This window comes from Stegodyphus dumicola, chromosome 2 (assembly GCF_044657685.1).
Source record: "Stegodyphus dumicola isolate Sdum_Otavi_A_Nest chromosome 2, ASM4465768v1".
NCBI lineage: Eukaryota > Metazoa > Arthropoda > Arachnida > Araneae > Eresidae > Stegodyphus > Stegodyphus dumicola.
In genome coordinates, this window is record NC_140769.1 from 254,226,471 (window position 1) to 254,241,781 (window position 15,311).

Sequence of the window (15,311 nt, forward strand, 5' to 3'; positions counted from 1 at the left end):
ATGAAATACATAAATCTTCTGTTGCCCAACACTTTTGGTCAGAAAATCGGATTTTCCATTTCTTGCAACCAAAATTATTCAAAAATCATCTTCCGTTGGCGAATTTGATTTTCCAGAGGCGCCAACATTCATAAAAAATCTTTCAGTTCTGGTTAACGATCCCAGTTCCAATCCGTCTTACCTTCAGCTTTTAGGGAAATTATTTCTTAATTGTTTTCATTAATAGAGGGAGCTAGTAGCTTGACTTCCTTCATCTCTTTCTTATCGCCTTATCACTGTCTTCTCTTGTGTTATTTGCACTTCTGCAACTGAAGAAGGATGTTCTATATTTAAACCTTCAAAACTAGTCCTGCAAATTTATAAATATTATACTGAATCTTATTGCTTTAACTTCTCAAGTAATCGTTATTCGGCATATTATTTTAACTCATATCAGTTAGTTGATTAAAGTTCTGTGTTTTTAACTAACTGTTTATTACTTCGCTTTGAAAAGCAAGTACTTTTAATCCTTTAAAATCTCTACCGTTGTCAATTTTCGAAGATGCGGAGATTTCCTGTGTCATCCTTTCCCTTTTCATCCTGTGATCAAAATCTTGTCGTTTCATTATCTGCTATCCCTCATTCCCCTCATCAGTAACAACTACTGACAAAATCTTTCCTGTTTCATCCGCTGCTGTTCCCCATGCTCCATATCGTTACCCCTACTAACGGAAAGCAAAATTTTCCTAGATTCATCCCCGTTTCAAAAAGTCGTTGTTGAGAGGATCTTTTTGAGGTAGCGAATTTAATGCGAATTTGCTTCTTACATTTGACAATCTGATCAATACAACAGTTGCTGTGAAGTAGTTTCAGAACGATGTACAGGCATGAAATGCAGTTCTATTTTCAATCATATATGATTCTTCTGAATATGTCTTTTGATAGTTTTATTCATGTCGGTTTAAAATGTGATCCCGAGTTTATTAAAGCCTGAATTAATTTAAACCACACATGGTCACCCATATACACTAAAAGAAATTTTAAATGTGACAATAAACGCAGGATTTGCCGAGAAATTCGCTAGAACGAAACTTTAGTGAGAAATTTTGAAAATATGATGTATTGCAAGAAGAAAACTGTACCTGCATTCCTAACATAGTTCAGATCGAGAAATAGTATATCACAAAGGAAAAAAAAGGGTTCTTGATAAACTTACTCCATTTCAGCAAATTTATAACGATTCTATAACGATTCTCTATCACCAGCACGAGGTTAGAAGCAAGATTTCGTCACTAAAATCCCCAAATTTGAATCTGAGAAATCTTCATGTACAGGCATCAACATAATAAATTAGATTTACCTTCCATAGCTGGGATCTGAGATGATTTAATTTTCATAGAAAAATACTAAGAAAATTTCTTAATTATTGATAATGGTACATTTGGAAAGAATGTGATGAACAATATTCTTTGTATTTATTTTATTGTATGCAGGATTTATTATTGTTATTATTTCATGCGTGTGTATAAACTAGTTTTAATATATTAGGTGTAACATTTGAAGAGTCAGATTCTGTCTTGAAGTGAACATTTTACAGTCTATATATCCCATATGCAATGAGTGGGGATTTTTTGAAAGCATTACTCCTGTTTTACTAAGTAAATGTCCTAGAATACTTCAAAAACTGCATATTATGTGACGATAGATAAAAGGGAATTTATGATTTCAGGTTAATTCATCCGACAGGAAATAAAGGATCCCCCTTTTTTCCCCTTTAGTCCGCCCTACAGGTCATTGAAATATTCCGATTCTTAGCGCTTCCCAAACGGAAGAAGTGAGTCAGAGTTGTTCAGTAGCAAAAGAAACTGCTTCTATAATTCTCTCTTAATGTGACAAAATTCGGTTAAACTGCGTATTCCTGTCTTTGGGAAACTTAAGTATATGCAGTAAAAAACATTAGAATATATCATATATATTTGTAAGAATGCAACATGTACTTTCTTTTATGATGGAATACAGTGATAAGTACAGTTTTAAAGTATTATTAATATTATTACAGTGATTAATGTTATTACAGTTTTTAGATTACATATAAGTACACTAATACGTTTTTATAACTACATGACTATATATTTGTAATCATTGAGCCGTAAAATTGTTCGTCGTGTTTAGGTTTTAAGGATATATAATATTATATAAATTCAGCAAACATCGGCAGTGAACATCACCTTTCTAAGACCACTACTTTCACAAAGCTTCAAAATCCCTTAAAACCGTGGATGGTCGCATTTAAAAGGGCTCACCGTGCTTTTAATAAAGCATGTACATTAATGTTACATTTTTATTTCTTTCAAAGCACAGTAAATGTGGTTCTGTCGCTTAAGAAATACGTGAAATTTAAAAAAAAAAAAAAAAAAAAAAAAGTACTACACTATATAAAAAGGGCTTCTAAATTCATACACACGCCTTTTGAACATGCCTGAAATTCATTATTCTGCTCGGAATAATTTGTCTAAAGGAATTATTTAATAAATATTAGAAATCAAAAGCTAAATCAGGTCAAAGTAGCAAGGTTCATCTAGTCTAAACCATTTTAATTGAAGAAACAGGTATTCGCTTTATCGTAAAGTGACTATTCGAACAGCGAACGAAACAGAAAAGAGAGAATCGGTGGGGGGGAGGCGGAGGGCGAAACGAAGCTAAGCCGAAAAAAAACAGTTCACTCTACACTTTTTGAAGCCTTTACTTAAGCTAGACATGCGCCCAGTTAGCCATTTATCGAACTCTGAAGAATCATTCATTGCTTCTGTCAAAACAAGCAGTGTTGATTTCTTCCTTCTAAGCAGCATTTTAAAAGTAGTTGCAGAAATTATGTGGTTACATTCGTCATTACACATTTCGTATAACTGCACGATGAGAGAGATCTTTGCACTAAACTCATAAATGTTTCTAATTTCATGTTATTTTTCTTGCTGCCTGATCCATGCATCATTGTCCAGATTTTCAAAGTTTTCCACCGAAATACAGAAATTAGCAAGTAAACTGCAACTCACGCGCTGGATTTGGCAGTACTGTAAGTTTAAATTCCTCTACAAGAAACGACATTATTGCTATTTGCTTGTTTTAACAAAGACTATTAAGAATATTTTTTTATAACTAAATTTTGCTGCAGCTAGGCCCGGAGTTGAAGCAGCTGGTACTGCCGCATCGGGCGGCAAAAGTTACAGTATTTAGAGGAGCACCAAACAGCAACATTTAGAAGAGGAATTTAGGGAAGGAAAAATTTTTAGAATTTAGTGAGGTACCGGCAGAGCCAGATTTAGATTTGATTAAGGCCCTAAGCTATTTGAGATACGTTGCCCTTTATAAGTCTGTTATAACATATTTTAATACTAATTTTAATTTTAGGAGGCCCCCAAGAAAGGGGGGCCCTAAGCTATAGCTTGTGTAGCTTATACGTAATTCCGGCCCTGGGTGCCGGACAGCAGAATTTAGGATCCTCAGAGTCTTTATTTATTTATTTTTTTTTTTTTCCTCTCCTGGCATTGAGCATATCACTTTTTTTCATAGTCCATGTCTCTGGATAACAAACATTAAAAATCGCTTTAATTTTTCATCGTTGAGTTCTTCGCCATTATCATTCACTGGTGGCAAAATGTCGAGCGCTAGCCTTGGCTGCAGCTTTTACTGAATGATAATGAGTGGATTAAAAAAAGCACTTTATTTGTTTATTTATTTATTTGCGTTCTTCTTTTATTAATTTAATATTATTTCCATTATGAAATTTTTTTTAAAATTTATTTTCTTTGTATTTTTAGGAAAAGGTAGCAACATTGTTTATAAACAGGGTTGTGCTATGAAAATTTTAATAAAATTTTTACTTTAAGAAGTCAAAATATTATAGAATTCTAATTAAATGTTTTAAATTTTAAAAAACAGAAAATACAAATAATTGTGCAAGAGCAAAATCATTTTTATAATTAAAAAAATTAAATTAAAAAATGTTTTAAAATTTAAAAATTTTTAAAAAATTAAATTACACTGTGTCACAAAAATCACATAAAATAACGAATATATTAAACTATACGGCACAGTTTATGCTAGAAACTGTCGCACATTATGTTCTTCCTCTTTCACGTCAGCTGATTTTTATGGTAATTTTTTTTAAACCCTTGCAGTGATTTAAAAAAATCTTAAAGTTTAAAATTTTCCCGTTCATGGAGATTATCATTAACTATGAAATAGTTACAGGTAAATTAGATCATGTTTTAGAATTATTTTTTCAGTCTATCTGAAAGCCCATTCAGCTTCAGAGCAACAAATAGCGATAGTGTCCATCATTACATTAGTTTTCTTTATATTACGAGGAATTTATGAAGTTTCCCTGTTAAAGCCGTCTTAACGAAACACTGAATATCGTTTATCTTTATTTCGTGTTTTAATATAACATTTAATTGTTTGCATTATTTTTTCCTCCGTCTGGCTATGGGCATATTACTTGTGTGGCCCATGTCTCAATAACAAACATTAAAAATCGCTTCTAATTCCTCAGCATCGAGTTCATTTTTTATTTTACTTTGCTGTGATAATCTGCACTGGTGAAATAATTTAAGAGAATTTGCATATTTTATCGAATTGCATGAAAAGAACTGAAGGAAAAACCACTGCTTCTAGATAAAAATGCAAATCTTGTACGACAAATATGTAAGCGTACACATGTGTGTAGGCCGAGCCAGCAGATAAACAGGCTTTATAAGCGCGTGGGAGGGTAAGACGAATTGCGTTCGCTAGCACACCAAGGTGAATTTCTTGGTGTTATCTTGCAGCAATAGGTTAAATTGATATCGGAACAGTAAAAATGAGTAACCACCAACGTTTAGATGATGGAATGAGGTGGCGAATTGTGGGGAGGCTAGATGCAGGCCAATCGCATGTCCAGATATGCAGAGAGTTTAATTTAACGCCCAGCGTCGTGTGTAACCTATGGAAACAGTTCCAGGATACTGGATCCATCGAAAGAAAGCCTGAACAAGGTCGTCCAAGAGCCACGACGACCAGAGAAGATCGCTATTTGTCCATTTTAGCGAGGCGTAACAGAGGGGCTACAGCTTCTCAGCTTTCTCGGGACCTGCATGCAGCCACAGGAACCCGTGTAATAAGGGTGAATGTTTCCAAAAGACTGAATGAAAGAGGGTTGTTTGCCAGAAGATCGGCTGTTTGCGTCCCGCTCACGTCTACGGACAGGAAAGTCCGATTAGCATAGTGCAGGCAGCATAGTGAATGGAGTACGGAGCAATGGGCGACCGTTCTGTTCACCAACGAGTCCCGTTTTAGCCTAAACACCGATTCTCGCCGTACTTTCATATGGAGAGAGCCAGGGACCCGCTACCTACCCTCCAATGTCCGCGAAATCAACAATTATGGCAGTGACGGTGTAATGGTCTGGGCAGGCATCATGCTTGATGGCCGCACACCTCTCCACGTCTTTCACAGAGGCCCTGTGAATAGGGTGAGGTATAGGGATGAGGTCTTGGAGCCTTATGTTCGCCTTTTCCTGGGTGCAGTGGGCCCCGAGTTCACCTTACAGGATGATAACGCGAGCCCACATGGAGCTCTTCTGGTCAACGAATCAAGCCTCAACCCTGTAGAGCACGCCTGGGACGCTCTGGGGAGGGCAATTGCAACCCGCAACCCCCTCCGACAATCATCCAGGAACTGGAAACAGCGTTGCTGAATGAGTGGGACCAGTTGCCACAGGCACTGATAAACTGCCTTATTTCCAGTATGACATCACGCTGCGAGGCCTGTATGGCTGTAAGAGGGGACCATACCCCTATTAAGCCATTTCTTTTGTGTCTTCTGCAACCGCTGTTTCAGACCTTCAGACTCTCATGAGGGTTACACGCGAACGTGTGTGTCTATTATAACTATTAAACGTTTATTTTGTTTTTATTATATCAACCTATGTTAACACCAAATATTATTAACATCTGTCCATGTTAACACCAAATATTATTAACATCTGTTCAGTAGTTCTGGAGATCGTAGATCAAATGTGAAAATTCTCTTAATTTCTTACACCAGTGTATTTTGTAAAAACATTACAAGGCAGTTTAGCAATTTTTCTCGTGATAATTTATTCTTGCTTTCAATTGTTAATGCTTGGATTTCTTTTGATCTTAATTAATTAATGCTTGGATAATTCATTTATTTTAAGCAAACCAAAAGAATAAGGGGCTTGCAAATTAGAAGCAAGTGTAGCAAAAGGTTTGCATGATTTCTCTATAACTTACCACTGTTTGTAGACATAAAAGATATGTACTCCAACAACACACCTTAATTTTATAAATTACCATAACCAGTGCCCGCGAAAAACTTTCCTCTCTTTAGGCAGATAGTCCTCGCATGCTTTTCTGTATCCGAATAAACAAACTGTAAACAACAGTATAAGAAATTAAGCGAAGAATTTTTAAAAATGGGCCTCTTTTGTTAGAAGAATGTTAAATCCTCTAGATTTTGTTGCAGCGAATAATTTGAGATTTTTAGCTGGAGGTGATACTTTTTGATACAGGTAAGCCCTATAAAATAGGATCATTAGATTCCTAGGCCTTTAAAAGCCAGGTAAAGTTGCTTAACACTGGTAGTTCGACCTGAGGTTCAAATCCCAGTTTCGTGATTTTCTCCACTGTAATGTGTATACTAACCAGTTACCCTTAGAAAGTCCTCCACGAAGGCATCCCTCCCCCTTAGGCAGATAGCTTTCGAGTACATTGTCATAATCAAATAAACAAAAAAAAAGATAGAATCCTAAAAATATACTGTGTTATGCGAATTTATGTAACCGAATAAAAAAAATTGAGTAAAAGTCAGGGTTAGTTTTAGAAAGGTTTAAAGAATGCTGTTTTCATTTCGGAACTGTAAGAAATATATTTACTAAAATAATGATCGATCAAAAGTATTCGATATTGTTATTACTTAACATTTTCTTTGCCGTCTCATTCAATCATGATTAATCGAAGGTATATTTTTCTCCAGCGATATATCTTGTGGAGTTCCACCCTTTTATCTAACCACTAAGTGTGGACGAACCTCGTGAACAGCTAAGCGAAAAATCTCTCAAGTTCAGTAACACAAAGGTAAAACTCACGAAGTGTTAATTACCCTTTATTTCTCGAAATAAGGGCCCACCAGCGACCGAGCGGTAAGACGCTGAACACTGGTAGTTCGGTCCGCGATTCGAATCCCGCGAACGGGCTGGCTCCATGGGGGGCTGTTTTCGTGGTTTTCCCCATGTGTAACGTGTATACGAGCCAGTTTCCCTTAGAAAGTGCTCCACGAAGGCATCCCTCTCTTCAGGCAGATAGTCCTCGTGTGCTTTGCCATAATTAAATAATCCAGTCCGATCTCGAAATAAGAATGAACAGTCGCTCCTTTCTCAGAGCATACAGCAAAGCCTCCACTTGGGCTTAAAACTCACAAATAATAAATAAGAACTTAACTAATGCTTAACTAAAGAGATGTAACCAAAACTACCACAAATCTAACTAGTTGGCCCTAATTATCGAATAAGCTATAGCGAAGCTATCAACGGCCTGTAATGCGACGGAGCGTAGTAACAGCTTAGAGATGTGGCCAAAAGGCAAACGCGCGCTAGTCAGAAACTCTGAGGCTCTCTCCCGAAGTCAGTTGAACTTCGACTTAAATACTACTCTTACTCAATTGCATTAAACACGATTCTAAAAACACATTCTGGTAGGAAATTGTAAGCTGAAATTAGGATGGATAGGAAAGGAGCTTAACTTAAAAAATAACTGTTAGAAACTTAGGATAAACCGTACAATCGTAATTTTCTCAGCTTTCCTCAATAACATTTTGACGTTTGCTTTCAGGTGAGAGATTTTTATGAATTTAATTATTTGGAGCTAAGTGTACGTGAAATTCTTTCTTAACTTTTATACTTCTTTCAGTGGAAGATATTCATTTAGGAAATATAACTCCAACTGTTTCGCTGTAGTGCAATTATTTTTCGACTGTTTAATTTTAAACTGATGATGATTCCTTTGAATTATGTTGTAGTTTAATATGCTATGATGGCGAGGTACCGAAAGCTCTTAAAAGATACTTGATAATGGCAATTTTCTTAGTCCTTTGACAAGCCATGTTAGAGTGAAACAGCATTATAGGAATGCAATCTTATTGAGGAAGGGGGTTCAGATTTTCTGCAATCTTATCCTATTATACAGTAACTGCCTGTGTTTAATGTATTTAACTAAGCACAATTTTAATGAAATTTAAAAAAAAAAGTTGCCTGAAGTAAAGGTAAAGATAGCACTTTGTTAGCATTTTATTGCACTTAATCTTGTCTTCCTGTAATCACTGGAAAAATATTTATACAGTTTAATGTAGACAATCTTATTGAAATATATAATAAATGTAAATAATATTATATTAAAATAAGAAGTATTCGATTAAAATTTACGAAAAGGCCATTGCAGTAGAAAAGTTATTTATTTATGTTGAGTTTTATATGAGGACATATTTGCAGTTTCACGTAGCTAATTATTCATTTTCTCAATAATTCTTTAAATTTTTTTTTCCTCAAATTCAAAAAATCTTTAAAAATTATTTTACATGCACAAGGAGAACACAAGCTGGGAACTTACTAATAGTAAATTTACCAAACCTTTGCAAATATATGTAGAAAGGAACCTATATCTGACTTTCCTAGAAATCTACAATTTTTTCATTCATTAACACTAATCTAAGGTTCCCTTTTATTTCCCAATTATAAATTTTAGATTGGCATGCTTCTTTCAAATTAGACTTTAATAGTATTATGAAAAACAGCTAAGAAGCCTCATTAAATGTAAGGATCTTATTCATAAAATCAGATTAACAATAAATTTCAGCAGAATGTGTTCCACCGGTATGGTTATGAATTTAATGCATTCTTAGTTATTTTTTCTTTCTTCGTCGACTTTAAGAGGCATCATTACCCGTGTAATCCCGCTACTCATCCATCTTCTAATGTTCTCTTTAATTCAAAATGGTATGCTGACCGAAATTCCAGATCTGTCACCTTAAAGTATCTGATTATTCCTGCAAATCAAATTGCTCGAATATAGTATTTTTCTTCCAATAGTTCCAGTTGGGTGGTGGCTGGGAAAGCAGATCCCAACATGCCACCCCGCATGCATCTGCATCCAGATTCTCCAGCTAAAGGTGGACAATGGATGAAGCAGGTGGTATCTTTCGATAAATTAAAGCTCACCAATAACCAAATGGATGATAACGGACACGTGAGTTTCTTTCTTTCTTTCTTTCTTTATTTGTTGTGCAACAAACATAATAGGGAAACGATGTTTACTATCTATTTTCTCATCTATCCATCAGAAAGGAAACTTAGAATTACTAATCTATTTAATCTTAGTAAATGTAATTAATTGTCTATAGCCTGTGTGTGATTTACTTATTGAGTATAATTTAATGATTTATTTATTTTAAAAAATGGGATTAATAACTCTCATGAAGTTGTTTTCCTTTCTTTATTATATGAATAACTGAAATAATTATGTTATACCGTTTAAAAGAATGAATTCCACTTTCCATGTAACTCAGTTGATAAAACTTGCAATAGCACCCTAAGGGACCAAAAAATGCAGCGAGCGTTGAGAAATGGAACATTATCTGGGAGTTAACTTTATGCCCTACATATATCATCCTTATCCCCTCTCCTTCTCGCTATCAAAGATTACAAGTAAACGTATGTCCCCTTTACCCTCCACCATTTCGTGTTTACGTCCTGTGCCACGTGGTTTATAGTGGCTGTTTGAACTTTTTTTTTTTTTTTTTTTTTTTTTTCGGGTATCTAAACACAGTTTCTTTTCAAAGAGTTTCAAATGAGGGTATAAACTTCTAAGATAACTTGGATATTTTCGAAATGTAATTGAGGATTAAAAGTTTGCCAAAAAGAAGACGGTAGCAGCAGACAAAACGCTTTGTTACCGATTAATTAAAAAGACTCCTAATTAATATCATGAAATATATTAACCAAACGAACTGGTTGCCTCTAACTTTATTGCGATCTAAATAGATCAATAACTTTCTTTTTTCGTGTTTTATAATTTATGTTGGGTAAGTGAAGTTGAGAACTGAGTAGAGATTTAAATTAGTTTCTTAGTTCCCTCCCCCAGTCCCCCAACATTTTTTTAATTAAAAAAATGCTTTAATTCTTTTTAAATCTTTATCTGTGATCGTTCCATGGGTTTAGACAGGCATGAGGTCTGAAACTTGCAGGTGAGAAGTAACAAATAAGTGTATGATGTTTTAAAATTTAAATAATTAAAATTTTTAAATTAGTATTGCATAAAAATGTAAGACAATAATGCTTGGCAGAGAAAGCATGCCATCCATAATATGTATCAAATCTTAGCTAAATATACTTACTTTTAAGAGAATGTGATGGTTTTTGTGTATTTTTCGAGAAGGTGTATAGTTTTTGAGAAATTGTATCCCGATGTTCATCTGATTATGCCTATAAAATACATTCTGAAAGCAAAAGAAAAATAATTCGTCAATTTGAGTTATTCAATAATTACTATGTAGCTTTTTTATTACAATTCAGTTATCTGCAGTCAAGAAGTTTATTTTCTTCATTTATATTTTTTCCTCTTCTACCGATAGATCATCCTGAATTCTATGCATCGGTACCAGCCTAGGTTTCACGTAGTCTACGTCAATCCTAAAGGAGAAGACGCCAGTCAAACAGAGAACTTCAAGACCTTCATTTTTCCTGAGACAAAGTTCACTGCAGTCACGGCTTATCAGAATCATAGGGTATGACTTTGTTATGAATTTTATTATAATTTTTAAAATCTGATAAAGTGTATTGTCTTATTTATTATAATTTTAAAGTTTGCAGTTGTTCAGAATTATTATGAAAAAAATATTTTATTTCTGGTTGTGATAACACTTTTCTTTTAAACCGCTGAGTTTCTTGATTAAATCTGAGAGATAAATAAATATCTTACGGTTTGTCGAGCGGTAACACATTCCTTTGAAATTGCTGAGTTTGTTAACCCATTCATTAAGTTCGTACATATAATATTAACTAATAAAAACAACACATTCGAATTTGAGAATTCGGTCTTCGAGGTGCACATGTTCGTGTGGACAAGACTTTTAAAGGCTTGGGTGGGCAGGGCCATACTAAGTCAAAGCTGTATTAAGTTACGTGCTCGTATAACATATAACGTGATATAACGTAAGTACAACATGAACAGACCGTATTAAGTTACGTGCTCGTGTGGACAGGGCCATATTAAGTCACGTTTAAAGTTCATGTGACTAGGGCCGTATTAAGACTTTTAAAAAGATTTTGGTGCCCTCAATACATCTCCCCCCCCCAAATTTTTCCTTTTTCAGCCGTGGTTTAGCTGCACCATTCCGTAATAAAACTTGCGACGGAAATTTTTTGTGGTGCCCCCTTACCTTGATTTATTTAATGGTTAATCCATCTCTGCGTGTGGAAGATTATATGTGTGTTCAAATTCGATAGTTTTAGCTGTCGCTGTTTTTTCACTATGCAAAAGAACATACATACAAATTATTCATTATTAAACAATGGAGGTTAGCTGGACCCATGAAATTATACCAACTAGATTTATTAAAAAAATGTATTCTCCCCCTTTTTATAATTATTTTAGCGGTTGGTAATTAATAAATCGTAATGCAAGATAGTATTAAGAGGCACTTTAATGCTCTTAAAAAGCTCACTTTGTTGCACTGATAAACAATGGCTTATTATTGTAATGCAGAAGATAAATGAAATAGTTAATGGTCCGTGAAATTGGAAACTGCTTTCAATTATAAGCTACTGTACTTATAATTTTCTGTCAAAGTAAACATAGTAACACTGATTTCGGATGCTTTAGAAAAAATTTATACACATATAATCATTTCGAAGAGAAGAGATTCAAGTATTTGCAGTTATGGCTGATTAAAAACATTTTTCTTTATTCTTGAGAAACACAATCTTATTATGAATTGCATGTGGAAACGAACGCAATAAACACTTGTTTTTGAAAGAACTTCATCGTTACCGATAGAATTTTGAAATACGTTTGCAAGTTAGCAGCGGAAGTGTGATGTTATCTAACAAGAAAGCTTAGTTCCTGTTAGATAACTGTTACCTCTTAGAACTAAAGTGAAAAATGTATGGTTTCTAAATTAGTTTCTGTGTTCTTTATCTGGGTTGGATAGTATTTAAGCTTCTAAAATTATTATTGGCTGAAGCCTTATGTAATTTATCTGCGTGGATGCTACTAATTTTGAAATGAGGCAGTTTATAGAGATTTATTATAAGCATTTACTAATTTTAGGATAGAAATGGGAAATACCCAAATTAAATGGAGGGTTAAAGACTATTACAAATTAAATTTAGAACATATATATATATATATATATATATATATATATATATATATATATATAAATTGTAGTAAGCTCGCCTAAAAGTTACCAAGAGCTGCTGCTCCAAAAGGTTCAACACGTTTTAAAAAAATTAATACATATGAAAATCAAACCATTAGACATGTAAAACATTAAAAAAACAGAAACAGATAAAAAGTAAGCGGAAAATGGTAAATTAGCCCAATTCGACTTCCAAACTGGCTTTTCAAGGGAAATTTCATTTATTTGAACGTCGAATCAAGCTAACCCCATTACGCGTTTCGCCGAAACAGACAATTGAAACTTTTTCGCTAAAAAAGTTTTTAAATTTAGACAAAGTGTCTTGGAAATTTTAATAGTCTCAATTCTCTGTTCCAATTTCCCGACGCGTCCGCACAGAATGACACATTAAGGTGTTAAAATATGTTTGCTTGATATATAATATATATATATATATATATATATATATTCTAATATATCAAGCAGGGCAGTAATTACAATATTGAAGAATCAATTTGAATATATATATATATATTATATATATCGTACATATGTATATCATCATTTGCCTTTCATTGGCCTTATTGCTTTACATTGGTCTTACATTGCCTTACATTTTCATTATATTATACTTCATAAAAAGCGTATACAATGCTATTTATTATCTCTTTCTATATAACGCAAAAAGGGGTGAGAATTAAATGTTTTTATGGAGCTCCTAGCATTGTACTGAAATTGAAGAATTTCGAAATAAAACTGGGAAAAAAAGGGAGAGGAGAGTTAACCATTTGTCGAAAGCATTTGCATCTTGGGCCAAGGAAAAGGAAAAAATCAACTGTGGCTTTGCAAAGATTCAAATCACAGATCTTTCTTTCACTTGAAAACTGGACTTAACCACAACCCCATGCATTCACAAGGAAGTTATATAATTTCTTACATTTACGTATGGAAAACAAATTATACACATACAGAGCTTCTTTTACTTCAAATTGGGATGTAAAATAACACAAACAAAATAGAAAAATACAAAATGCAATATATAGTACAACACATAAAGCAAATATACATGATCATATATGTATGTGTAAATTAATATTACATCATATACATTTATATGCATAAATTTATTTGGATAATATTTACGTAACATAGACTGTTCTGTGAAGTTAGTTTTGTAAAATCATTTCCAACATTTTCAGCTGTCGTTGTTTCATGATTTTACTAAATATCGAAATTTTTTATCGTCTTATAGTCATTTATTTTAACAATAATCATAATGGAATTAACTTCTTGAAGGTGAAGTACGTTGTTTCGAGAACGCTTTATTCAAAGGAAACGATTGCTTTGGTTTATTTAATTACGGCAAAGCACACTAGGGCTATTTGCGTAAGGGGAGGGATGAGAGGGAGGACTTTCTAAGGAAAACTGGCTTGTATACACGTTACACATGGGGAAAACCACGAAATCGCTCATGCAGCCAGCCCGTTCGCGGGATTTGAACCTCAGACCGAACTACCAGTGTTCAGCGATTTTACCGCTCGGCCGCTGGTGGGCTTTCAAAGGAAAAAGAATTCATCGATCTAGGAATAAATGTGTTTGCTAGTCGCATTATTTGCGTTTTACAGAATTTTGAAATCGTTTCGCAGAACATTTCTTAGTCTAGTTCAGTCCGAATATTGAGCATGAAAAATTTTCCGTTATTCTTAAAGATATGTTAAAATTGAAATGAAAGGAATTACGATAAAGTGCCAATTATCGAATATTCGATTATGTTACATTTCACTTTATTCGATATATCACGAAACCTAATTCGTGGTAGAAACTATTACATAACGTTTTTAGGAATATGACGTTTTTAGGAAAATGAGTAACCCTAGAAAATAAAAACACATCAACTAGTTTTTTTTTTTGAAAGTAACGTGCTAACCTTTATATAATACATATTGTTATTAGTCATTCTCAGTATATTTCTTTTGTAGTTTATAGTTTTTATGCGCACTGTACCGGGTATTATGACTGACTGAAGACTGACTTCAAAGAAATCATTTTATTTTTGTAAATATAAAAGTATGAAAATTATATACAGATTTATGTCTGTCTTTAAATGCACCAAATTTGTAAGATGTTAATTTTTGTTCAGTGGATGTTTTTTAATAACTGATCTTCAGAATTTCCGGTTTATCCGATATTCTTGATTATCCGACACAGTTTACTTCAGATAATCGAAATGCACTTTAATAATTTACTTCCAAGATGTTAGTAAAATTAACAATTATGCTTAAATTTTGAAGCATCGACAATGTAATATCATTCCGTCAGAAGACAACGGAGAAATTTTAGAGTCAATAGGTATATATTTGGGGAAGGAAACATGAAAGATGTGCACTCGTCGGGAAACGAACGCCAGACCTCATCATTGCCAGGCGGACGTGCTTCCAATTACACCACGAAGGAACGCGATAAGCGGGGGAGAAAATACCTTACATTCTTCCTCACTGAAAAAGTAACTGGGAAAGGAGGGACAAGATCGGCAAATCCTGGTGGTGACGAATTATAGTCCACCACATTTTAGCTCGGGCGCAACCTGTAGAGTTATTAGGCTTATCTGAAGAAGGAAACGTTAAAAAGTGCTTAGTATCCTTATCTAGATTGGACCTTCGCACCGCGTGGCAATCCTGGGTCCAAATTGTTAAGAAAATGAACATGTAAATTCTGAATATGTACCTAAAATAATGTAAAACTTTTTAAAAAGTGGTCTGCAAAGATCTCAGATATCTTGTTCGAGGGGTATATTTCTCTTTATCCCCTTTTTTAAGAGGAATTACGTTTGATATAATGGAAATTAATACAGCTGAAGTAGCTGCTACAAAATCTACGAAATG

At 34.0% G+C, this 15,311-nt stretch overlaps 1 protein-coding gene across 1 annotated transcript in view; it reads left to right on the top strand.

Annotated features, from left to right (window-relative positions):
• Positions 1-15,311, top strand: part of LOC118199807 (T-box transcription factor TBX10-like) — a 156,705-nt gene that overhangs the window by 99,713 nt on the left and 41,681 nt on the right. The window contains exons 4-5 of the mRNA XM_035371668.2: positions 9,122-9,278; positions 10,663-10,815. Coding sequence (XP_035227559.1) covers positions 9,122-9,278; positions 10,663-10,815 — 310 coding nt within the window. The remainder of the gene's footprint in view (positions 1-9,121; positions 9,279-10,662; positions 10,816-15,311) is intronic.